The sequence below is a fragment of the Typopeltis vanoorti genome, chromosome 11 (assembly GCF_054136105.1).
Source record: "Typopeltis vanoorti isolate ZY-2024b chromosome 11, IOZ_Tvanoo_1.0, whole genome shotgun sequence".
Taxonomy (NCBI): Eukaryota; Metazoa; Arthropoda; class Arachnida; order Uropygi; family Thelyphonidae; genus Typopeltis; species Typopeltis vanoorti.
In genome coordinates, this window is record NC_143559.1 from 5,177,147 (window position 1) to 5,204,114 (window position 26,968).

Here is a 26,968-nt window from a genome sequence, read left to right on the forward strand (position 1 = left end):
TTTTTTTTTTTTTGCCTGATTTACTAATTTCTGCCTAAACTATAGTTTTGCTTTCGTACCAACTGAGTCACCTTTCTTACCTACTCTTTATACTCCTCATGCAATTGAGTGCTACCATTATTCATCTTATTCAGTCATTTTTTATATACACTATTTTTTTTATTGCTTTTTATATCCTTATACAATTGATTGCTGCCATTATTCATCTTATTCAGTCATTTGAACTTCGAAATACATTCGCACATTGATGTTGTTAAATATTCCTTGGTCAATTCCCACGCTGCATCCACTTTTTCTCCTCCTGAGCCTATTGGTTGGTTGATAGCATAATCTGTTGATAGTGGTCATCTTTTTGTGCTATTAGTTTGACTGTTTGGCAGCGTCATCCATTTTTGATATCACTTGTGTATTGGGTTCTTGGTCTCCCTCTACCAGATCTTCCTTCCATTATTCCCTCAATCAAATTTGCAGTCTAGTCTGAGTGTCTTAATAGATGTCCTATGTCATGTTATATCATACGCCTGGATAGGCTTATGTGTTCATCAGACATGTTGTAATAGGTTTCACGGTATAAAAAGAACACAGATGGTTAAGAAAATAACTATTTATTAACTTAAAAGCTAATATTTCGCTGGTTTTATATCCAGCATCTTCAGAGCACACAAAAACACAAAGTTTGTTACAAGGGCAAGACAACCACAATCCGGTGTAACAGTGGAGACAGTATAAGTGATTGCAGCGTGCAACACAAGACTAACGTCCTAATATGGTGCCATCTAGGTAAAAAAAAAAAAAAAATTCAAAGTTTTGAAATAGTAGTCCAAATGATAAAAATAATAAATATTAATTTGGTCTTAGGATGACTGTCTCCCAAATCTTTGGTAGATTTATACAGCAATACTTGTTAAGGTTTGGAGTATGTTTCAAGGCTTCTGTTGATTCCAGGAACAACCTCTCTGACTTGTAGAAGCTTCTGTGCATTACTTTTGTTTCTTTCCAATTGATCCTGTGTGCAGGGGTATCCAAAGCATGGTCTGCCAGACCCGACTTACCATAGCGAAAGTTTTCGTTTGTGTTTCGTTTTCGTGTGTTCACTGAGGCGGATGTCCACATTTCTTCCTGTCTGTCCGTAGTAGGCTTGATGGCAAGAACAGGGCACTTCATAGACACCTGGATGTGATAAAGGAGTGCATTTGTCCTTAGGTGAACGGATGAGAGTTGCTAATTTTATATAAGGTTTAAATACTGTGCGTAATTGGTGTTTGTTAAGCATCCTAGATATCTTTTCAGATGTGCCTTTAATGTATGGGATGGTGATTGTTTTGTTGTAGTCTTCTGTGGTAGATAGAGAGGATTTATGGGTAGCATTTAGTATTTTATCTATTTTATGGGGATTATAACCATTGTTTAAGAAGGTTTGACGTAGGTGAGAAAGTTCAGCAGTGAGAGCAATGTCATTGGAACAGATTGCTCTAGCTCTATGGGTTAGTGTTTTTAAGATACCATATTGTTGAGAAGGGTGATGGTGTGATTGTTTGTGTAAGTATCTCCCTGTATGTGTGGGTTTTCTGTAAACAGAAAATGATAAGGAACCTTCTGGAAGACGTGTGATCAGTGTGTCCAAGAAAGGCAGGCAGTCATTGGCTTCTAGTTCCATTGTAAAGTGGATGTTAGGATGCTGGCTATTTAGATGCACTAAAAATGTATTCAATGTCTCTGGGCCATATGGCCAAATGGCAAACACATTGTCAACATAGCGTAGCCAGAGACTAGGTTTGAGAGTGGCTGTGTTGATAGCTAATTTTTCCAGATGTTCTATGTAGAACTTGGCTAAGGGGGGAGAAAGAGGTGAACCCATAGCTGTCCCATCTAACTGTTTGTATATTTTCCCTTTCCATGTAAAATAACCTGCCTGTACTGTGAATTTAAATAGCTGGAATATATCTGGGGGAAATTGTGAATTTAGTAAGTTAAATGTTTCGATCGGTGGTACATTAGTGAATAATGAGGTGATATCAAAACTCACCATTAGGTCTGAACTATTTAAGGTGTGGTTTTCTAAAATACTTTTTAGGTGGGTAGAATTTTTAACAAAAGAGGGAGAATTGTTTGTGTAAGTGGTTAGTAATTTTGCTAAATGTTTGGGTAGTTTATATGTAGGACTGTTTATACTATCTACAATAGGACGCAAAGGTGTACCTTGTTTGTGTATTTTAGGAGCACCATATATTCTGGGTGCTTTAACGTTGTGTGCTCTGAAGATGCTGGATATAATACCAGCGAAATATTAGCTTTTAAGTTAATAAATAGTTATTTTCTTAACCATCTGTGTTCTTTTTATACCGTGAAACCTATTACAACATGTTATATCATATTTCTTGAAGAGTCCGTGTCTCTGATCCATAGAGGGCCAAACTCCAGGCAAAGCTTTTAATAAAGTGCTTTTTTGTTATTCTGAAATGCCTTTGTACTATTGTTATTCTCACATCTCTTCCACTTCTCCAATCTGATATTATTAGGTTTCCTAGGTAGTAAATTCTTTTACTTGCATTAATCTTCTCTCATCTATTGTGATATTTATTGGAAGTTTTTCCATTTGATTATACTATAAATTAAAGATACCAAGAAATTATATACTTGGTTTAATCCTTTATCCAAGTGTAAGCAAACAAAGTCTGTGCCTGAAGTATTTTCAGGACTGAGCTTTGCTCAGATCACTTTATATAGTTTACATTTTGCTTCTTTGCCTAGTTCTTGTAGAATTTCTCATGGAATTTGGTCTGTTCTTGGCGCTTTAGATTGTTTGAGTTATTTAAGAGCCTTATCAAATTCTGACTAAGAAAAGTGATCCTTTCTCATTGTAGTCTAAAAGTGTCACACCTTATTATTAAAATACTCTGGATTAGAGATAATTGTTGGAACTTTTTCCACTTGGTTATACTATAAATTAAAGATACGAAGAAATTATATACATGGTTTAATCCTTTATCCAAGTGTAAACAAAGTTTGCACCTGAAGTATTTTCAGGACTGAGGCAACTGGTATATAGAAGCTAATGACTTCCAACAACTATCTTTAATCCAGTGTATTTTAATAATAAGCTGTGACACCTTTTGGCTACTCTTATATGAAAATATGACTTCTGCATTACTTCAACCTTAGTATCACTTCTGAGTCTGGCTTCCTCTGATGAGACCTCAATAAAGGTCGAAACTGGTTCTGGGTAACGACACTTCCCATAGTGTATAGCATTATACATGTTCATAAGAATATGTGCTCTACATTATGGGATTCTAAGGCAAGTAATGTGAAGTCATCAGTTTCTATATACAAGGTTGCCCTAGTCCTGAAAATACTTCAGGTGCAAACTTTATTTGCTTACACTCGGATAAAGGATTAAACCAAGTGTATAATTTCTTGGTATCTTTAATTTATTGTGATATTTATGATTTGCTCTCAATGCCTGGTACATTTCTTTACTGTTGTTTTTTCTCATTATTTTTTCATCTTTCATTTAGGAGTTTATTCATCTCTCCAGGTGTTTCTTATAGTTCTGTTTCATTTTCTGATATTAAGGCTATGTCATCTGCAAATCTTATTGTATTATAAAGCCTACCATTGATCTTTATTCTGCTATTGATTTTTTTCTTTGAATTCCTTCTGAGCTTCTTAGATGTCAGTATTAAAAAGCAGTGGCGAGAGTCCACACACCCTTGTTTAATGCCCTCTTTTATTTTAGCTTTTTTCCCTTTTCATTTGACTGCAGCTTGATTTTTGTATAGTTGATAAATTAGTCTTCTCTCATTGTCTTTTTCTATATCAATGAATGCTATGAGTATGGGTGTGTTTATTCTAAGTGATCATTTGGAGAATTTTAGTATAGCTTCCTTTGTACCTCTATTTCTTCTGAAGCCAAATTATTCATCAGATAAATATTCTTCTATTTTTCTTTCAATACAGCAGAAGATAACTTAATTCTGGTTCAAATTTTAAGACTGTGGGGTAATAGTTTTAACATTTGGTGCTCTTTGCATTCTTGAGCTTTTTTGGAATTGCTAACATAATGTTTTGCTCAAAATCAGTTTATATAGTCTCAGATCTGTGCTCAGATCACTTTGTATAATTTACATTTTGCTTCTTTGCCTAGTGCTTATAAAATTTCTCCTGGGGATTTGGTCTGTTCGTGGTGCTTTAGTCTGTTCCAGTTATTTAAATCAAATTCTGACTAAGAAAAGTAATCCTTTCTCATCTTCCTCTGCCTGCTTTTCTTCTAGGAGTGATTTATCTAATTTCTCTCCTCTATAGAGTTCTTCAGCGTATTGCACCATCTCTGTGTTATTTCATCATCTTCAATTAATACTTTACTTTTCCATCCTTATTCTTCATTGTGCTCAGTGTCTTTTCTCTGAATAGTTTTTGTATATCACTGTATGCTCTTTCAGTGTTACCGCTACTCATGTTTATATTGATTGCTTTGCATGTCCACAATGAAAGGATTAAACATCTTTTACCATCATCTACTGTTGCACCCTTACAACAGAATGTTTCTGAGAGCATATTTTGGGATGCCTAGCAAAGGGCAATTATTTTTGATTTTCCTAAGCCAGGGAAGGATTCGAAATCACCCATAAACCACCAAGCAGTTGCTCTAACCAGTTACTTATACAAGATTCTGAAAAAATGGTTAACTTGTGCTTTTTTTGGTTTCTGGAGACAAACATCCTTTTTTTCCAGAACACAGTCTGGCTTCTGCAAATGTCATTCTATAGGTGATCATCTAGTCTAGCTGTAAGCATTCTTTAAAGATGCCTTCCTAAAATGAAAGCATTTAGTATCAGTTTTCTTTGATATGGAAAAGCATATGACAGTGCTCAGAGATTTGGAATACTGAAAGAGCTACCTCACTTTAGTCTCAGAGGTAACCTCTCTCATTTTATCTAATTGAATTTTTCAAGTACAAGTAGGGATCCCTCTCTCTCCTAACTGTGTACCCAAGAGAAAGGAGTTCTACAAGATTAACTTTTAAGTGGCACCTTTTTTCATTTATGGTAAACTTCATAACTTCCTCCAACTGTAAGTAATGCCCTCTATGTGAATAACTTTACCATATTCTGTCATTCGTGTAACATGAAGCTCATGGAAAGACAGCTATAGCAAGCCATTGGTCATCTTTTAAAATGGATACTTACTTGCAAATGGGTTTAGATTTTAATACAGTTTGTGTGTCTGTTTGCCACAGATGTGGTCTTCATTGTAACCCAGAACTCCAACTAGGACAAACATTAATCCCAGATTCATCAGAAGCAAAGTTCTTGGGAATCATATTTAATAATAAACTCTGTTTCCTTCCTCACACATATCAGTTACAAGACAAGTGCTATAAAGCAATGAACTTCCTTTATACCCTATCTTCCATTTTTGGGCTGAGATAGATGTTCTTATAAGATCAAAACTTGATTATGAGTCTCAAGTTTATGTTTCTACTAGAGAAAGAGAGAGTACTCTACAATGGCTAGATCCTGTTCACCATCAAGCTATAAGAATCACAACTGGTGCATTTTGAACTTCACCAATTCCTAGTCTGTGTGCCAAGGCAAATGAACCACTTTTGTTGCTTCGACATCAGCTGCTGTTTCATATATATATTGTACTAAAATAAAATCTCTGCTAGTCCATCCTACATTATGAACTATTTTTTGTCAACTGTGGGAGAATCTGTACAACACCCATGAGACTGCCATATGACCCTTTGGTTGGCAAATAAAACTCTCTTAAAGCTCTTGATATTGGAGTAGAGAACACAGCTCAAAAGCCATTAAATGCACTTCCACTATGGCATATATACATATCACTATATAGTTTTCCTTTTGCAGACTACCCAAATTTTCTGTCTCATGTTGTCTACTAACAGCTCTTTCAAGCTCATAGAATTGAATATTCTGATTTTGTATCTGTCTTCACATATGGTTCAAAATCAGAGGTACTAGCAGAATCTTTTACTGTCTTTGCATACAGAACAATATCTGCTCAGATTATAGCTCAGTAATAACTTTCTAGCTGGGCTCTTTTCATGCTTGCATTCAATTCATTTTTTTATGTTATTCTGTTCTATTTGACTATATCATAGTTTTGACTTTAGTTCACACTGATTATAATCTAGACACTTGACCAAAAATTTTGCTTTAATCAAAAAAAAAAGTACATACATTGTTTATTTTGTTTAAGCAATTAATTATTTCTAATGTATATATCCAATATCTTTTATCTTTCATTTTATCTACCCTCTACTAGATTTTTAATAGAAAGGAGATTAAAAAAAGAAAGTTGCAATCTAGAAAATTTTTTTTGTGGAAGTTTTGGATGCAAAGTTGGGGATAATTATAAAGAGCACTGCCAATATTAATTCCCTTCAAGAAGATTAAATAGATTTTTAGCTTGGACAGAAGAGTGAGGCTGTAGTTTTAATATTAAGAAGTGCAATGTTACATTTTGGTGACAAAGGTTGCATAAAGTTAATGAGGAGATTTTATCAGATTAATACAAAGGAATTATCAAAAGAATAGAAGGTGAGCGGAGAAGAACCAGAGGCCATCCCTAAAAGTTGTGCAAGAATGCTGTGAAGAAGGGTATGAGTAGACTATATTAGTAGATTTTTTTTATATTATACTAGTGTATTAGTAGATGTTTTACATGGAGAATCGTGGGCGAATGGAACATATTACCAAAATATTTTGTTAATGATGGAAGTGTTCAGGATTTTCAGGTTTAGTGTGATAAATATATTATTGGTTGAGTGAACCTCCTGTGATGAATCTGCTGACTCCATGGAGGATGTGATGATGACGATAATATAGTAATATTCCCACACCATAAATATCTAATTGAATGGGCTGGACTGGCCTTTCTACAAACATACCAGAAATGTCCTATCTTCTTTCATGTTTTAAAGGATATAATTGGCCATAGCAGTTTAGTTGGATTATTTTTACTGTCTGCAGTCATTCATGAAAGCATAAGATTGGTAGTCAGAATCATCTGTCCCTTACCTGGATTTTATGTAGTTTAGATACATCAGTTAATTTTTCTATATCTATACCTCACAAAAAATATCTTCAAGATGTTTATGAACAATGAATTTCACTTTTATATCATTTTGGAAGGTTCAGTAATGTCATTCTGTAGGTGATAATTTGTTAATTTATTCAGTTTTTACCTGTTACTGTAGGATTTTTGTAAGTAATGTTAGTGTGGATAGCAAAGTGAATAGCATCCTTGCTCAACAAACAATCACAGCTGGGAATTCCATACTGCAGTGGAGGTTTGACTCCCATTGTAGTATTATGTTTGTGAGTCTTCATCCTGCTTATTGGAGAGCTGAAGAAGTGGCTTAACAAAAAAATTGTTTGATCTCTAGAGCAAGATTACCAAATATCTTACCTCACTCACTAATAAATGGCATGGATTAATGATTCTTCCAGCTTTCAGTAATCCTTGTGCAGTGGGCATGCCTCCATATTAGAGGTGTCATCAACATACTGTACATTTAAGAAAACAACCATGTGCTCAGTCTTGTTTCTTACAAAGAACAAGTTATTTCCCATGCCTTTAGATTAGTTCTTTGATAAACATGGACTGTCAGTATCCTTGAGTTTCTGAATCATTTTATCAATTCTCTAAACTCTAAATTGAAATATTTGACAATGATCCAACAGTGATCTAAAGAAGGATGCTTCTTTAGAGATATGTCAATTTGTAACTCATATGTATGCCTAAGGAGCATAATATGAAATTAATAATATGAAGCATAATATAATATATTAGGCAGACTGGTGAAAAAACTTGCTACAGTTTATTTTAGATCCAGAATATAGTGCAAAACATGGTATTACAGTATTTCACTTTTTTTTTATAAATTTGAAGATAGAAGTTTGTCCTAGATTGTTTACTGCAAGTGCACTGTAAAAATTGCTACATATGCCCATCTGATAATGCAAAACAACTACAAGGAACAACGAAGAGAATAAAGTATTAGGATGAGCAAAAAAGTGCAATGATGAAAGGAATTGATTGTGTTTAGGAGGGAGAAGCATATGCAGCTGTGCGTTGAAAAAAATAGTGACGATTGTAGCAAAAAATGAAGGTTTAAAGAAAAGCAACTCGCACCATGAGAGTTGATTCACATGATGAATGAAATGATGCCTGTAAATGGGGAAATGGATGTTTTACACGCGCGCACACATACAGCTTTTTTATATTTACCCCACGTATGAGAGCTACAGGAACCTAAATCACATCACTACCTATGAAGTGCAGGTAAGGATCGAGAAAGAAAAAAATCTGTTGATATTTTCATAAAGAGTTGAAGGTTGAAGTTATTTGGAAACACATTGAGTAATGCTGTTCTAGGGAACAGAGTTAGACGGAATAAATAGAGATGAGAAGCAGATTCATTGTGTTCATAGTGCTAGTAGCTAGGTGAGTATAGAATAGTTTAAGATGCCAAATTTTTTAGAGGCTGAGAAAGCTCCTGATGTTATGTGTTTATGCCATGAGAGTCTGGTGGTTAATGTCAGTCCAAGGAGAGAGATCTGATCCTGTTTGGTGATGTGTGCTTATTATTGAGGATAAGGGAAGGTGAACTGAGATCCCTTTTATGAGAAGAAAGGCAGGACTGTTTTGATGACACTGAAAGTAATCAGGATTTCCTTCTGAAGAATGGTATGGAGATCATCGTTTAATGCACTGAAGGTTATGAATAATCTTGATGCTTGGGATGTCTGAAAAGAACTACATGGTTTGTCAAAGAGTAAGATGAATGGAGTATGCTATCATATACAAAACTGAGGGTAGGATTTGTGGTAATTGAAAGTAGGTAATTTATGTATAAGGGAAAGTGGGTAGGTGATAGAACAGAACCCTGAAGCACTTCTACATTGGTGGCAAAACTTGAAGAGAAGGTGCTGATATGCAATGAATGACCAGAGAGAAAGCTAGCTCAATTACAGAGGGTGACAGGCTGATGGAAGGCAGTTTGCAATGTAGGCTTCAATGCCAAACACACACACCATTAAAAGTCTTGGAAATGTCAAGGGGTGAAGCACGTGTTTTCTGAAACTTTCCATGGTACATGTCCAGTGGTGTGTGATGCAGACAGAGATTAGCCGTGGATCTGGATTGGCCTGGTGGTTGCTGATTAACTGGTGAGCTTCTCTGTAGTGAAGAAGATGACTCAAAATTCTCAATTATTTTGGAGAGGATTTAGATGATAGCACTGGGCAAGAGCAAAGTAATCTGTTGATATTCTTTTGAAGAATCTGGAGGTTGTAGCCTTTCTCAATAACTGTTGTTATTGTCCCATAAAAATTATGATCAGTGTCTAGGACACTTGTGGCCTTGAAGCATGGAATGTTGGAGCACCGCAAGATTTGTTGTATGAGCAGGATGAGTGAGTAGAAAATGCTGTCATCAACAGAACTGTAGATGGGATTTGAAGTCAGTGAAAGAAAGTCATTTATGTATATGAGAAAGAAGGTGAGTGAAATAACTGAGCACTGGGGGAATACCTGCATTAATCAGAAAATGGGAAGATCGAGAACACCTTCCATAATTGCACACAGTGAACAACCTGAGATAAAATGGCAATCCAGTTACAAAGGAAGGAAAGTGGGCCATATGATGGCAATTTGTTGGTCTGAACCCTACTAGATTCTGTGGAAATGTGAAATGCAACAACATAGGTTTCTATAAACCTTTTCATCATACATTTCCAAATTTGGGTGATGTAGGTGATATATCTGCTGTGGATCTTGATTTGTAAAATTCATATTGGTGGTCACAGATTAGTTGATAGTTCTAACCATATTGAATAAGTTGACTGTTCTCTACTTTACATAAAAATTGAGGTGAGAGCAGTAGATCAATTGTTTGATGTTGCCATCAAACACTTATCACCTTTTATTCGAAATTGGCTGTATATGGGCATGTCTCCATGCTGTAAGGTTGATGCCAGCTGAGTATAATAAGGTCTAGAGAGATGATAAAGAACAGGTGTTGGTTCAGAAGCACATCTCTTGAATATAGCTGAATGGGATACCATTAGGACAGGAAACCTTCTTTTGGTATCCAGGTGGTTCAGGATTCTTCTGTCTTTCTAGTGAAAGGTCACAGGAGGCATGCAATGCAGTGTTCCAGTTAAACCGATAAGTGATTTTTGCCTTTATCATCTATGCACGAGTTGGATTAGAAGCATGATGCTTGTGAATAACTTTATCTTTAGGTGATACAATACTACTATCTTGATAACAGAGAGGTGTGAGTATAGATCAGCAGAAGTTGCACCTAAGAGCTTTTGCATGGGACCAGAAAGCACATCTACCATTGACACAGTTAGTGGATTTCCTACATTTAGCCATTTCAGAGTCAGGCTTCCCTGTTGATGATGGATTTGTATGTGTTGTTGGCTGTGAATGAAGCTGGAGTTTTTGAATCAAGCCACATATGATAAACTGTTTTCTTTTCTTGGACCACTCAGGCATACTTTTAGGGAAAACCATACCTTAGATATAGGTTAGAAATTTTGAATAGAGTGGGTATTGAAGATCTTCATTCCAATATGGATAATTTCTGCTACATGATCACAATAAGTATCTGGATATCAAGAATGGAAACAATAGTCTGACCATAGAAAGGAGAAGTAAAAATCTTGGAGATCTTGTCATTGTCATGACATATGAGATCTGAATTACCAAGCAGAGCCTCAGAAGTATCTGGAAGGAGAACCAGTTAAGAAAATATCCAGAATGTTGGGTGAGTGGAGAGGATTGTCAGGAATTCTGGCTGGGAGATGAATTTGCTTTAGATCATTGCTTACAGCAAATACCTAGTGTCTCTTCCAGTTTGGTCAGTAGAATTTGAAAATGGGCAGCTTTGAGCATTCATTGAGAAAGATGACTGTTAGAGCATTTGGATTGCAGGGATAAGTGAAGGAGAACAGAGTTGATTTTGAAATTTGCAAGAATAGTAAAGATATCAGGCTAATGATGCATAAGGAAGCATTGGGGAAAGTTTTTAGTCACAACTCTCCCCCCCCCCTCTGTAGTTTAAACAAATAATCATCTATATGTATAGAGTTCTCTAATCCATAGCATCCATGAGTTAATGTTAAATTTCTAAAAATTTCAAAATGTACTTGTTGCAAATGACTGGCTAAAATGCTTTTCTTTAGTGATTTATACACAGGAAGTAGGAAAAAACCTATAGGCATCGGTGCCATGTGAGGGTGCAGGTGAAAACAGAAATATATTGATAAAGTGTTCCTCAACAACAACCTTTGTTGTTGTTGAGGAACACTTTATGGTTGTTTTATTCTAATAAAACGGTCATATCAGTCCAAAAATGAATGTAGTTAATATATGATATAATGATATCATAGCTAGGGTCTGTCGGCTTTTAAAAACCATTTTGGATAAATTTGTAAAATTCGAAAATTGGTTTTTAAATTAAAAAAACTGGATTTAGATACTAAAATTAATTATTTAATTAAAAATGTTAACATTTTGACTTGAAATTGCCTCAACACAAGCATATTGTAGTAAAAACTAATCTTCATGAGTCAGGTGAATGTTTGACATGCAAATCCACAAACACATTCTATTATGGTATTCTATGAGGCAGCCGTGGAATTAGAAGATGACGTAGAGTGTGAAAATGACTATGGCGAGGATTTTTTAAATTCTCCTGATCTAAATATGACGGGATTCCCTATGTTGTCTGACAATTACAATCAATTTCATAAATTAGAAAAACTTCAATTTTTTTTAGAAAATCTCCCGTAAGAGAGAGCATCCTTCAGAATCATGTAAAACAAGAAAAAGGAAAGGCATTAAGTCTGATTCTTGACTATCAAATGAGATGGAATAATTGAAAGGCCATAATTGAAAGATATACCAATTAAAGAATGTGTTGTTTAGTTTTCAATGATATTGGGTGATTCTCATATGTGGAATGAAGCTCAATATCCTAAAATTATAGAGCTTCTTAAAATGTTGGGACCAGTAAGTCTAGCAGCTGAGGCCTTGTGGTGGCTAGACATCAGTTTATTAACAAGTGAATGCATATTTGAATTTCTGTTAAATGAACTAAAAAATTTAAAGACTGAAATTAGTTCCAAATTATTAAATGCTTTAGAAGTACAAATTCAAGAAAGAAGACGAGTTGGATTGGTAACCCTTTTGCTATATTTGCAAATTCCACAAAACATTTCAACAAAGAAATCTAGTGTATTTCCACTAGCTTCAAAACTCAATATTATTAAGTTATTTGGAAAAATATTGTCTAGAATATATCCAAAATCTTGTATGGAAACAAATTCTGATGATGTATATATCGGAGTCAGAGCAACTATTAATCAAGGCAGTGCTCTAAAAGAAGCCATGGAAAAATCAGTTCATAGGTTTTTTGAGGAACCTGAAGAAATAATATCAAATCTGAAGACACTGAAGGCTGAATTTTTAGTATTTGAGGCAACCAATAAAAGAACAAAGAATTTAGGTTTATTATTTGATGCCCTGAAAACAATAAAACCAAGTTCAGTAGCCATGGAGAGAGTATTTTCTACTTCAGGCAATTTTCTATCTAGCATAAGAACAAGATTAAGTAATCGTTCAGTGGACATTTTATTTTTATTGAAATAATATTGGGTTTGCAATAAGTCAGTTTTTCAGAGTGGAATGAAACACATTTTATTTAATGTATATAATACATACTAGTCAGTTATATATTGACCCTGTTTATCAATGACCTCTTGCCATAAGTCCACCAACTTCATTATGCCGCGTTCATAAAAATCCTGAGGTTTACTGGCGAAAAATTCATCCAGGTGTCTTTGACCGCCTCCTCATTAGCAAAGATTTTCCCATTCAGAGAATTCTGCAACAATCGGAATAAGTGGTAATTGGAAGATGCCAGGCCCAGTGAATACGGAGGATGTGGCAAAACATCCCAGCCAAAACGTAACAATTTACTCTGGGTTGTTAACGATGTGGGGTCTGGCCAATTCAGGACATTTTGTGCTAATTGCATGGGCCAGTCGCGTTGACTGTGAGCAATAGACAGTTGAATCAATTGTTCTGCCTGACGGTAACACCTCATAGTGGACAACACCTTTATAATCCCACCACACAGAGAGCATGATCTTCTTTGGGTGCAATCCTGCTTTCGAGGTTGTTTGTGGCGGTTCGCTCTTGTGCACCCATGATCTTTTACATACCACATTTTCGTACACGACCCATTTTTCAATTCTCATAATCATTCGCTTCAAAAATGGGTCGTTTTCTTGGCAACGTCACAGCGAATCACATATGGATATACGAGCAGTCATATTGGATATACCTCAGTCAATTCATGAGTTTTGAAACATATCCCAGCTTGTGCAAATGGTTTTCAATGCTTGTATGAGATATGTTCAGTACTGCAGCAATCTCCCGCACTGTTTGTGACCGATTTTTGTCGACGATATCCTTCACAACACTCGAATCAACCTCAGTTGGGTGACCAGTGCAAGGTGCATCACTAACATCAAAATTTCCAGAACAGAATTTGGCATACGCATTCTGTGAAGGCACCATCCCCATATATGCTGCATATTTTTTTATGGGCCTCTGCAGCTAGTTTGCCTTTTTTGAAATAAAAAAAGCAAAATATGCTGGTAATGTACGTTATTTCCTTCCATTTCTAAAAATATGTTACACACATGCAACTGAAGTAGGCCGAACAAAAATTCACTGAAAGGTTATGTGAAACGTCGCCTTTCAACTGTGCAATAGTGTTGTGTGGTAGTGCAACAATAGTGACAGGCAAAGCAGTGTAAACTTGTACTAACGTATAAACTGAATGAACTTATTTGCCAACCTAATACTGCCTGAAGAAAAATAGTAAATGAAATAAAAATTTATATTTTGCATGGAGTTTAGTTTTTTTTTTTTATTTGGTTTTATATGGAGTATATTTGATTCTGTTATATTTTTTTAGTTCCATAAATATTAAATAAACTGAAAAATATTTAAATAAGTATAAATATATTTTTTTATACTTATATAAATATATTTTATACTGTTTTAATTATTTTTTTGTAAAAATTCAAAAACCGGTTTAATTGTTTTTTTTTTTTTGGAAATGCTGGAATTCATAAACCAGTTTTTGTATAAACCCTAATCATAGCTTTTGTTTCTTTGGCCATAATTAATGTCAAAAATGTATGCAATATGTTAAGGAACAAATTAAATTTTTGATTGATTTGACCTTATAATGATACCAAATATGTTTCGCTGAAAATTTAAATGTGGTCTCAGTATATTGGATTTTAAACTTTTTTTTTTTAAATAGATACCGGCCATCTTCACATCAATTTCCAATTGTTGTTAGCCAAGACTGTGGTCATGAGCCAACAACAAAAGCCATTAGGGCTTACGGAGATCAGCTCACACTTATACAGGTAAGTTATAGAACTTTTGGTTTGGATTCTGCTTGATCTGTTTGTGTAGTATGATGGGCCTGATGGGGGGGGGGATACTCTTATTTTTGAGTAATTGCAAAAAAAAGTGTATTGTCCAAATAGTTCCTATTTTTGTTGGGTTTCCTGTTACCTTATCATCATTAGGCATAGTTATGGAGTAAGAGATTTTTCTAGTTCATTGCAAATTATTATGTGACACCACCAAGGAATGCAAGGAGGGAACTCTGCTCTACTATTCCACTATGCATCTCACTAGTTCCCAACCAACAATTCATTATTGGTTTGATTGTTTTGTACAAAGTTCTGGCATCATTTTTGTCAAATGCATCTTTGCATTCTTGTGCTTTTTTCATTACCTACTGAATCTTTCTTTCTCTGCATTTTCTGTTTACTCTCCACTACGCATCTCACTAGTTCCCAACCAACAACTCATTATTGGTTTGATTATTTTGTACAAAGTTCTGGCATCATTTTTGTCAAATGCATCTTTGCATTCTTGTGCTTTTTTCATTACCTACTGAATCTTTCTTTCTCTGCATTTTCTGTTTACTTGTTTCTTAAGTAATTATAAAATATTCTGTTTTCAGGGGTATATTTTACTGATAGCTTGTTTTTCATCTCTCTTTCTTTCCTTCTTCTCTACTAGTTCTAAAATGTCTCCAATCATCCATACATTGTTACTCTTTTTGAAGTAATCCAGTATCCTTGCTGCTGCATCTAGAAAAATTCTTCTTTACCTTGATTTCAGCAGTTTCTTATGCCTTCTCTTATTGCTCCGAGTTTCACTGTAATCAGTTCTCCATACTGATGTGTGTATGCTGCATTCTTATGTATGTCAATGTCTAGTATTTTTGCTTTGAGTGCTGTTTTCTTCTTGGTGAATTTGATGTTTATTTTGGTTGTAAGAAGTTCATGGTCTGTATTGATATCTATTTTCTTGAGGATTTTTACATTTTGAATTGATGTATATGCAGTTCTTCTTTAGTGATGTTGTTTATCAGATGTTTGTTGATTATAACTGCAACTCCTTCTCTGTGCTGCTGATCTCTTCTTCCAGAGTAGTACTTTCTTTCTTCACTTTGGCCTACCATACCTTCATCCATCTCAAGTGTGTTAGCTCCTCTTTGAGTAATCTCAGCTTACCAGTTTTGTGCAGTGTTCTGATATTTACAGTTGAGATGTGAAAATGTCTTCTTGAGAATCACATGGCCAATTTTTCACGTGATCCCTATAGTTCGGGTTCAGGCGTGTCCTCTCCGCTGAATGCGGTAGTATTGTTAAGCTTCGATTTCAAATCCGTGGAACTTTTTTGGCAGAATATTGTAACTAGCTTGCCAATCCTTTGTTACAGTTGCAGCAATAACCAGTACTTGGCTAGGGTTGCCAGCTATTGATTGAACTATGCCAATTCATCTGCTTGCCAGAGTCTTCCCTCATTGATAGCATAGTTATTCTTCTGCTTGGTGAAGGGTACTCTACAGTTACTGCCCCTTAGAGAGCTTTCTCTAGTAGAGCTAGAGCTTATATGGCAGCACTGACTCGCCATGTCATAGTGCTGTCATTGGATTATGTAAAGTTTTGGTTGAGACTAAGCTGTCAGCTTTGCTCCTCCACATCCTGTTAGCAACTACTGCTCCCACGGCTGATTATTCATCAGAGTTGCCTCTGCTAATTTCTCAGAAACATTTTAGAGAAACTTCCTGATGCAGAGGTTGTTTGCAGGGTTTTCTCCTGAAAACTTAATTTTTTTTTTCCACACAAAACAAACTTACCTGAGAAAAAACCCCACCACCAACTTATTTAGTAGAATATGTTGATAGGATTAACTGCTCTGTCATACTATCAGTAAGTTTATGAAGCCAAGTAGTTTGGCCATGACAGCTCATTAAGAGTTTTATTCAAAAACAAAACAAAATATTTGTTTGTTTTTTTAATTAGCCTCTTCATTTATCAGGAACCACTCTTTATTAGGTATTATTTAATTCATGAGGGAAATAATAATACCTAAATACGAGAGTTAATAAATGAAAGGTTCTACATATTCATGAAATGAAGTTCATTCTTTTCCTGAAAAGATTTTATTTTGCCTAATAAACTCATGATCTTTATATACATTCCAAAAATTAGTTACAGTTAGAATATATAAGACATTATAAAGAAGTATTAAGAGCTAAATTATGAAACTAAAAAGAAATGGATAACAATACATAGATTCAGAAATAGAGAGAAAGAAAGAAAAATAAAACTTTTTTCTGAATAGTAACTGGTTGTGGTGAGGAGAAAAAGCCTTGCCTTGAGTGCAACTAAGCACTCAAGGCTAGGCTTCATGCATCCAAATACCTTCACCTTGTTCAGAACGGGTAACTGCATTTAACTTCCATGACAACATTGAAGCACCAAATGTTAAAATGGAAAAAAAAAGCTATCTGGCATTTAAATCTAAGATAAAATATAAAGCAGACCTCAGTTAAACTCAGGGAACTGAATATTAGCTTTGAATTAAGCTTTTGAATTTAACAAGACAGATCTGTTATTTTTATTTATTTTTTTATTTTTGTTATTTTTTAAAATTTTTATTTTCATGGTATTGATTACAACACAGAATGATATGAAAATAACTAATATTTATTACCCTTATTTGCTGATATTTCTCTGGTACAGTTTGTCACAGTACATGAAATAACAATTTGGTATAACAGTGGGACTAGTTTAAAAAGTGGTGTTGTCCTTGACATTTTTTGAACTAGTCCCACAGTTATACCAAATTGTTTTGTGTACTGTGACAAACAGTTTTTGTGCACTAAAGATGCTAGATATAATATCAGTGAAATATCAGCAAATACATTAATAAATATTAGTTATTTTCTTATCATTCTGTGATATCATCAATACTGTAAAAATAAATTTGTACTTCGAACACATAAGCCTTTCCACATGTCTGAGACCTGTCGTTTATGAAGTTGAATATGATTGGTGATCTTTTCTCAAACTATTTTCTGTGAAATTTGCATGCTAACAAAATAATTTGAAAAGCTGCCTTTCAGACCCTCCAATCCTTATGAAAAATTGAAACTTGTCTGGCTAGTCATGGAACTACTACAATCAAAACAACACTGGGTCATGGGCATCAGTGACTGTAATCATACACCACTTTCAAATGAAAACATTTACAATTTATAGATAATACTGACCAGACTAAAATTGGTCTTGAGCTAAAAGTAGTTGATTCTCACAATAATCGCATGCACTGAATACAAAAATGATATCCATATTTGTGTCATCCATAGTAGGCTTAAGAAAACATCTTTTGCATGACAGATGATGCTATCCAGAAGATGCAGGTACATAAGGATTATTTCATCATACTATATGTCACTGTCCAAGTAAAGTAAACTGTATGGATAGTAAAATTGAAAAAATCAGTAATATCAGAGGAAAATTTTGCCATTCATGCTGACTGCTTCACTTGGAAGGACACCATTTATAAACAGAGTAAAGCCATGGATCCTCTACTCTTTTTCCCTCTAGCCAATTTCTATATGGAACATTTTGAAAAACAGATTCTTGATACACACTACTATACTCAAACCTTCTATCTGGCCCAAATATATTAACGGCATGTTCTCTATTTGTCCACATGGTTCAGACATATCACGCTCCTTTCTCTTTCACCTTAACAGCCAGCATTTCAGAATCCAGTTTACTATAGAAAAAGAAAATAATAATGCTGCATTTTTAGATACTCGAATCATGCATGATCCAAATAGCACCCTTTCTTTCTCAGTTTAGAGAAAACCAACCCACACAGGTAGATACATACACAAACTTTCCCATTATCTGCCCCCCCCCCCCCCATACTCTGGATTAGGGATAGTTGTTGGAACTTTTTCCATTTAGTTATACTATAAATTTATCCAAATGTAAGCAGACAAAGTTTGTGCATGATGTACTTTCAGGACTGGGGCAACTCATATATAGAAGCTAATGACTTCCAACAACTACCTCTAATCCAGAGTATTTTATTAATAAGGTGTGACACCTTTCGGCTACTCATATATCAAAATATGACTTCTGCATTACTTGGACCTTAAAGAGTCAATTAGATAAAATGAGAGAGGTTACCTCTGAGACTAAAGTGAGGTAGGTCTTTCAGTATTCCAAATCTCTGAGCACTGTCATATGCTTTTTCCATATCAAAGAAAACTGATACTAAATGCTTTCATTTTAGGAAGGCATCTTTAAAGAATGCTTACAGCTAGACTAGATGATCAGCTATAGAATGACATTTGCAGAAGCCAGATTGTGTTCTGGAAAAAAAAGGATGTTTGTCTCCAGAAACCAAAAAAAACACAAGTTAACCATTTTTTTCAGAATCTTGTATAAGTAACTGGTTAGAGCAACTGCTTGGTGGTTTATGGGTGATTTCGAATCCTTCCCTGGCTTAGGAAAATCAAAAATAATTGCCCTTTGCTAGGCATCCCAAAATATGCTCTCAGAAACATTCTGTTGTAAGGGTGCAACAGTAGATGATGGTAAAAGATGTTTAATCCTTTCATTGTGGACATACAAAACAATCAATATAAACATGAGTAGCAGTAACACTGAAAGAGCATACAGTGATATACAAAAACTATTCGTCGAAAAGACACTGAGCACAATGAAGAATAAGGATGGAAAAGTAAAGTATTAATTGAAGATGATGAAATAACACAGAGATGGTGCAATACGCTGAAGAACTCTATAGAGGAGAGAAATTAGATAAATCACTCCTAGAAGAAAAGCAGGCAGAGGAAGATGAGAAAGGATTACTTTTCTTAGTCAGAATTTGATTTAAATAACTGGAACAGACTAAAGCACCACGAACAGACCAAATCCCCAGGAGAAATTTTATAAGCACTAGGCAAAGAAGCAAAATGTAAATTATACAAAGTGATCTGAGCACAGATCTGAGACTATATAAACTGATTTTGAACAAAACATTATGTTAGCAATTCCAAAAAAGCTCAAGAATGCAAAGAGCACCAAATGTTAAAACTATTACCCCACAGTCTTAAAATTTGAACCAGAATTAATTATCTTCTGCTGTATTGAAAGAAAAATAGAAGAATATTTACTTGATGAATAATTTGGCTTCAGAAGAAATAGAGGGACAATGGAAGCTATACTAAATCTCTTCAAATGATCACTTAGAATAAACACACCCATACTCATAGCATTCATTGATATAGAAAAAGACAATGAGAGAAGACTAATTTATCAACTATACAAAAATCAAGCTGCAGTCATATGAAAAGGGAAAAAAGCTAAAATAAGAGAGGGCATTAAACAAGGGTGTGTGGACTCTCGCCACTGCTTTTTAATACTGACATCTAAGAAGCTCAGAAGGAATTCAAAGAAAAAAATCAATAGCAGAATAAAGATCAATGGTAGGCTTTATAATACAATAAGATTTGCAGATGACATAGCCTTAATATCAGAAAATGAAACAGAACTATAAGAAACACCTGGAGAGATGAATAAACTCCTAAATGAAAGATGAAAAAATAATGAGAAAAAACAACAGTAAAGAAATGTACCAGGCATTGAGAGCAAATCATAAATATCACAATAAATTAAAGATACCAAGAAATTATACACTTGGTTTAATCCTTTATCCAAGTGTAAGCAAATAAAGTTTGCACCTGAAGTATTTTCAGGACTAGGGCAACCTTGTATATAGAAACTGATGACTTCACATTACTTGCCTTAGAATCCCATAATGTAGAGCACATATTCTTATGAACATGTATAATGCTATACACTATGGGAAGTGTCGTTACCCAGACCAGTTTCGACCTTTATTGAGGTCTCATCAGAGGAAGCCAGACTCAGAAGTGATACTAAGGTTGAAGTAATGCAGAAGTCATATTTTCATATAAGAGTAGCCAAAAGGTGTCACAGCTTATTATTAAAATACACTGGATTAAAGATAGTTGTTGGAAGTCATTAGCTTCTATATACCAGTTGCCTCAGTCCTGAAAATACTTCAGGTGCAAACTTTGTTTACACTTGGATAAAGGATTAAACCATGTATATAATTTCTTCGTATCTTTAATTTATAGTATAACCAAGTGGAAAAAGTTCCAACAATTATCTCTAATCCAGAGTATTTTAATAATAAGGTGTGACACTTTTAGACTACAATGAGAAAGGATCACTTTTCTTAGTCAGAATTTGATAAGGCTCTTAAATAACTCAAACAATCTAAAGCGCCAAGAACAGACCAAATTCCATGAGAAATTCTACAAGAACTAGGCAAAGAAGCAAAATGTAAACTATATAAAGTGATCTGAGCAAAGCTCAGTCCTGAAAATACTTCAGGCACAGACTTTGTTTGCTTACACTTGGATAAATTATTAAACCAAATATATAATTTCTTGGTATCCCTAATTTATAGTATAATCAAGTGGAAAAACTTCCAATAAACATCACAATAGATGAGAGAAGATTAATGCAAGTAAAAGAATTTACTACCTAGGAAACACTATCAACAGATTATGCTATCAACCAACCAATAGGCTCAGGAGAGAAAAAGTGGATGCTGCGTGTGAATTGACCAAGGAATAATTAACAACATCAATGTGCGAATGTATTTCGAAGTTCAAATGACTGAATAAGATGAATAATGGCAGCAATCAATTGTATAAGGATATAAAAAGCAATAAAAAATAGAGTATATAAAAAATGACTGAACAAGATGAATAATGGTAGCACTCAATTGCATGAGGAGTATAAAGCATAGGTGAGAAAGGTGAATCAGTTGGTACGAATAGCAAAACTATAGTTTGGGTAGAAAATAGTAAATCAGGCAAAAAAAAAAAAAAAAAAAAACCTAGAGTTTTCAGATATGTGGCAAGTAGAAGGAAAAATGATGATAATGGATGAAAATGGCAGAATGGTAACTGTTGCAGAGACATTGTTGAGGTATTCACAGTGAACAATTCATAAGTGTTTCATCCTCATCAGATTGCAAACATGAAAAGCTCAAGTGTAGCAGACAAAGGAGAGGGTGGCTTAATTGTAAAGTGAACAGAAAGTATATGACGAAAAAAATAAACTACATGTCACAAGGTGATAGCATTTGATGACATATCCCCATGTTTGTCTCGAGGGAATGTTCCAAGGAATTGGCAATAGCACTGGCATGCCTGTTTAATAAGTCTTACAACAGCACAGCTTCTAAGAGAGTGGAAAGAAGGCAAATTGTTCCACTGCATAAAGGTGGTGCGAAGGTTGTGGCTACAAATTATAGGCTAATCTGTATATCTGGAGTTATGGTTAAGGTAAGGTATACAGAATGGATTGATAATAGCAGTATTGTATTCTTTGTGGTTGTGAACATGGGTTTGTTAAAGGGAGATCATGTTTCACTAACTACGTGCTTTAACAAGGTGACAAATGTCTTGGACAAGGGAGATACATATATAATGATAAACTTCAATTTTGCAAAAGCTTTTGATACACTGCCACAAGACAAGATGTTAAATAAACTGAAAGAGATGGGATTAGATAATAGACTAATGAGTTGGATCAGTGACTGGCTGTCAGGTAGGTGTCAAAAAGTGGTATATGGATGCGCAGTGTCCCAAAGGAGGATAGTCACTAGTGGTGTGCCACAGGGATCAGTTTCGGGATCATTGTATATTAATGATATTGGGATGGGCTTAGGTGATATGTGCAGCTGTTTGTAGATGATGCAACACTGGAAGAGCAATGCAGAGTCGAACAGATGTTATGGCCTTACAGGAGGACTTATGAATGGGAAAGTGGAACTGTCAGCTATGTTGCAAAGTGTAAGGTTTTGAAATTTTGGTAAGCAATGATGGGATGCAAAGTACACACTTGGTGGCAAAACTTTAAAGGTGGTAGAAGAGATGAGAGATCTGGGAGCGGTGGTGGACAAGGACCTGAAATTCAGGGGCCACATTGTACAACTTGTGCAGTGATCAGTATCGGATAATGGCAATGATGCAGAAGGCTATTATGTGCAGAAATAAAGAGGTTATGATTCTACTGTATAAGCCTTTATCAAGTCTCATATGGATTAATTATTGTGCACAGATTTGGTCACCAAGTTTTCATGGTGAGGAGAATGTTAAGAAAAAAGTCCAGAGAAGATTCACAAACATGGTCAATGGTCTTTGGATTGTGGAGTACGAAGACAGATCGAAAGAATCTAAATTGCAGTCTTGTGAATAGGAGAAGTGGGGAGAGGGGTGCGATCGAGACATAAGTTAGTTAGGGGTTGTTATCGGGTTCCATGATATCATTCTATGAAAAATTTCTTCGAATATGGAAGAAATTTTTCATAGAATGGGAGTGAGTAATAGAACAAGAGACCATCCCTGGAAACTGTATAAGGAGGATGTGCAGTAGAGTCAGGAGAAGGTTCTTTGTATGGAGAGTGGCTGGTGAGTGGAATGCATTACCTTAGTGTGTTGTAAATGTAGAGGACATCAGGGGAAAATATTCCAGGTGTGCTAGGTGCACAGTGCAACATCCATGGAATATCAGTATCACCAATATTATATTTTTTGCATTTATTCCCATTAAAGACTCCCCTAATTGTTTCCTGGCTTTGTGTGATTACTAAAATTAAACAAAATATATAATTCTTCATGAAGAGGACACTTTTTGACATGTAAACATTGCATCACATTTGCATTAACAGCCTGGGTGTGTGTTCAAAATACGTACACCTTTGAGCTCTTTAATCAATTAGAGGGCATTTGTTTTTAGCCAAGTCTCACTAATGCCTGTAACTTTTTTTGAGGTTGCACTAACCGATACCCAAAATTCTTCCCTCTTATTCCTAATGCTTCTAGCATTAGGCCCCATCTGTACATCCTGAATTGACTACCATATTTGATATTATTGCCTGAGAGATTACATTCAGCATTTTTTGTTCATTCACACACTCATTCATTTCATTGGTGTCATCACGCACACGCATTTGTGTTTCTTTGGGCTTCCTAGATACCTAACTTTTAATCCATTTAAGTGGAGTCCATCAGCATCGTACAAATCTTTCCATCTATCAAACTCAGATTATAGGTCTACAAACTCCACATCATTCCTTTTGTACAATCTGCATATTGATTCATTAGCTATCATTGCACTCCTCAGTTTGTCTCTATCATAGCATGGCAGTAGACTTACAGATTTTTAAGAATATATAAATCAGTAGTCTGACTAATATTGACTAATATTGCATTGCAGTCTGACTAATATTGTATGTAAAACAAGAATAGAAACTTCAAAATTACCTCAGATAAATATGACGTGAAATAAAAACATTAAAAAAAAAAGTCGATAAAACAAAATTTGCTATAGTTAACTAAAAAATGAAAATATTTATTAAAAATGTCAATTACAACTCATAAATGAATGAATGGATAATAAAGAGATCAGAATAGAATAAACGTATTAATAGATTGAACAGAAAAAGAATAGTTAAACCAGTAAGAAGAGACTGGAAAGCAGACATGAAAAGATCAGGCAGGAGACCAAAAAAATACAACTACACAAGCTGAAGCCCTTTTGCTTTAGAAAGAAAGAGAAGATCACTCAAACTTTTGCGAGCGTGATAAAATTGGAATTGTGGAACTCATTTTGGCTTGTCTACAATTAGATCTGGCTTTCTCACCCTCACTAATTGTACAGTTTTTCTGTCTAGTGAACAGAAAACTCAGGATTAATATTACTTCTGACCTATAGCTCATTGATTTGGAGACCACTTCATTTACTCCAGTCTATCCATAAACCTCACCTAGTGCCCTCTTCTACCTATTAACTGTAATTCATGTTAGTTGTGTGTGTTCTCAGAATATTATACCTTCTTTGTGGGATGAAGAATATGAATTCACAGAAGCAAATACATTGCCACCTCATTGTGAAACTGGAGGTGGCAGATATTTTCCAACCACAGAAACTTTGTTGCATTATTATTTTAATTGTACTATGGAAGCATTATTTCAAGATCATATTTAAATATGATTTTGTGTCTCTTTATTTATATATATATATATATATATATATATATATATATATATATATATATATATATACTGACTATAACCGAGACTAGAATAACAATTAAATTTATTCAAAACGCAATATGTTTCATCGGATTGTCTGACTTCTTCAGGCGTGGGAACATAGAAAGCAAGTAAACACTACAAGAAACATCGTATCACTATAAAACGTTTATTATAAAATCAGTTAGCTTAACTAACTAACTGATTTTATAATAGTAGCTTAACTAACTGATTTTATAATAGTCGTTTTATAGTGATACAATGTTTCTTATAGTGTTTACTTGCTTTCTATGTTCCCACACCTGAAGAAGTCGGACAATCCGATGAAACATGTTGCATTTTGAATAAATTTGTTATTCTAGTCTCGGTTATAGTTAGTATATATAAATATGAACATATCCCAGTACCGAGTTAATACTACAAATTGCTATATATATATATATATATATATATATATATAAGATGTACTTATTATAAATGGTTAGGATGATAAAAAAAAAGGGGGGATTTCTTTGTAAAACTGCAACAAATACAGGCATAAAGTAAATGGAACAACTCGTGAAGATATATCTGGCAATCCTAAATTTAACACATCAACCATGAGTAGCTTTGCAATCACCATTACTAGGATGGCCACTCAGTGTGAACAAAGGATGCATTTGTAATGGTAAGAGCAATTGTTGATTGGCTAGATGGTCTCATTAGCTGGTAAAGCAGTGATTATTGCAGAATCTTTTCTTTTGAACCTGTGTCATTCTGCTACTTCACTTAATTGAAAACTTTATATTCCACAATCTACGTTGTTGAGGAAAAGACTACACTTTAAGTTGTACCATCTCCCCTTGCTATGACAATTTCATTTGCAGACAAGGTGAATTGAGCATCTTTCTGTGACGCATGAATTGCCAACATGAATTTGATGCAATAGATAGCGATCAATAGATATCATTTTCAGTGAAGAGATTGCTTTCCATCTTTAGAAAAGTAAACAAGCAGCATGTTTGTATCTTAAATCTGAGGATCTGTGTGTTACAGTGCAAGTTGTAGTGATTGCCAAAAGCCATTGTTTTTTGCGCTTAGAATTTGTACTTCTAAGTGAACTTCATCAAGGAACCTGTAACATTAACATTTGTTTTAATTAAGTGTTAATTGTTAAGGAAACAACTCTAATGATAAATATTACACAATTTCTGTTTCAAACTGCAAGTTTATCTTCATTGTAAAAGCAAGCATCCGAAAGGCAAATGCAAATTTTAAGCATCAGCAAACTGCTTTAAGCAGATACTGAGTGCTAGGCAAACCAAAAATCATACCAAATAAACTGAAGTAAGATAAAGCAAAAAAAAAATAATAATAAAAAACTAATTAGTTTATGTGAATAAGAATCTTCCAAACTTTTGAAAGCGAAAAGCCATTATCATGATTTAAATTAGGGCAATGCAGTAAGGTTTCAGAGATTTTTTAAATGCTAAAGCAAATTTTGTTGACAAGTTGCATGCTCTTCTGAAGGATCTTTGTGTTCCTTTGTTACCCCATGTTGTGCTCATATGAAACTCCCCATACTAGATATTTTGTTCACTAATTCTGTTTTCCACAGAGCAATTCAAAATAAGAAAGATGGCCCATATGAGACGTGATAAACACCAGGCAAAGACAGAAGTGAGTTTATTCTTAGTTGTGGCCAGAATATTTTATTCTTCGAAGAAAAAATTTTTATAGGGGAAAAAAAAAAATAGGTATAAGATAAATTTCCTCAAAATTTTTTCAATACCCTCAGAAATGTTTGAAAGATAAAGGGTCAAACCTCTGGGATACCACTTCTTCTCTTTGAAGTGGTATCCGAGAGTTCAGATATATAAGTCAGTAATCCACTACAATTTTTGAGGGCTATGTCCAGTTACATCACAGATTTGACTCTCTCTGTGAAGTGCTTATTGTAAGCTTAATCAGAGAGGAGCGAATGGTATAGACTCAACTAAGTAACATTTTTCTCGTAGACAGGCTTATACGTTGGTTATGCATTACTAAATCACTTAAAAATCTACGAATTATTAAATCACTTAATAATTCGTATCTACGTTGTCAATTAAGGAATTGACAACGTAGATACGAATATAAATTAAATTACACTTTAATAAATATTTCCGATATTTCGTCAACGTCACGTTGCCATCTTCAAAAGGAACTTACAAAAAAGGCACGTGCACGTAGATCTACCTGGTGTATACCAGGTCCCTTGCAGCTGTAAACTGTCTTACTTTGGCCAAACAGGCAGGATAGCGAATATCAGAAATTTGGAACACAAGGACTACATCCGTTTTCACAAGTACAGCCATTCTGGTCTTGCAGACCATGCTCTGGATACACGCCACAGAATACA

The 26,968-nt window shown here is 34.6% G+C and overlaps 1 protein-coding gene across 1 annotated transcript in view; it reads left to right on the top strand.

Moving 5' to 3' along the window:
* Positions 1 to 26,968, top strand: part of Mgat1 (alpha-1,3-mannosyl-glycoprotein 2-beta-N-acetylglucosaminyltransferase) — a 328,989-nt gene that overhangs the window by 131,512 nt on the left and 170,509 nt on the right. Inside the window, exon 5 of the mRNA XM_090400969.1 lies at positions 14,383 to 14,491. Within this exon, the coding sequence (XP_090257095.1) occupies positions 14,383 to 14,491 (109 nt within the window). The remainder of the gene's footprint in view (positions 1 to 14,382; positions 14,492 to 26,968) is intronic.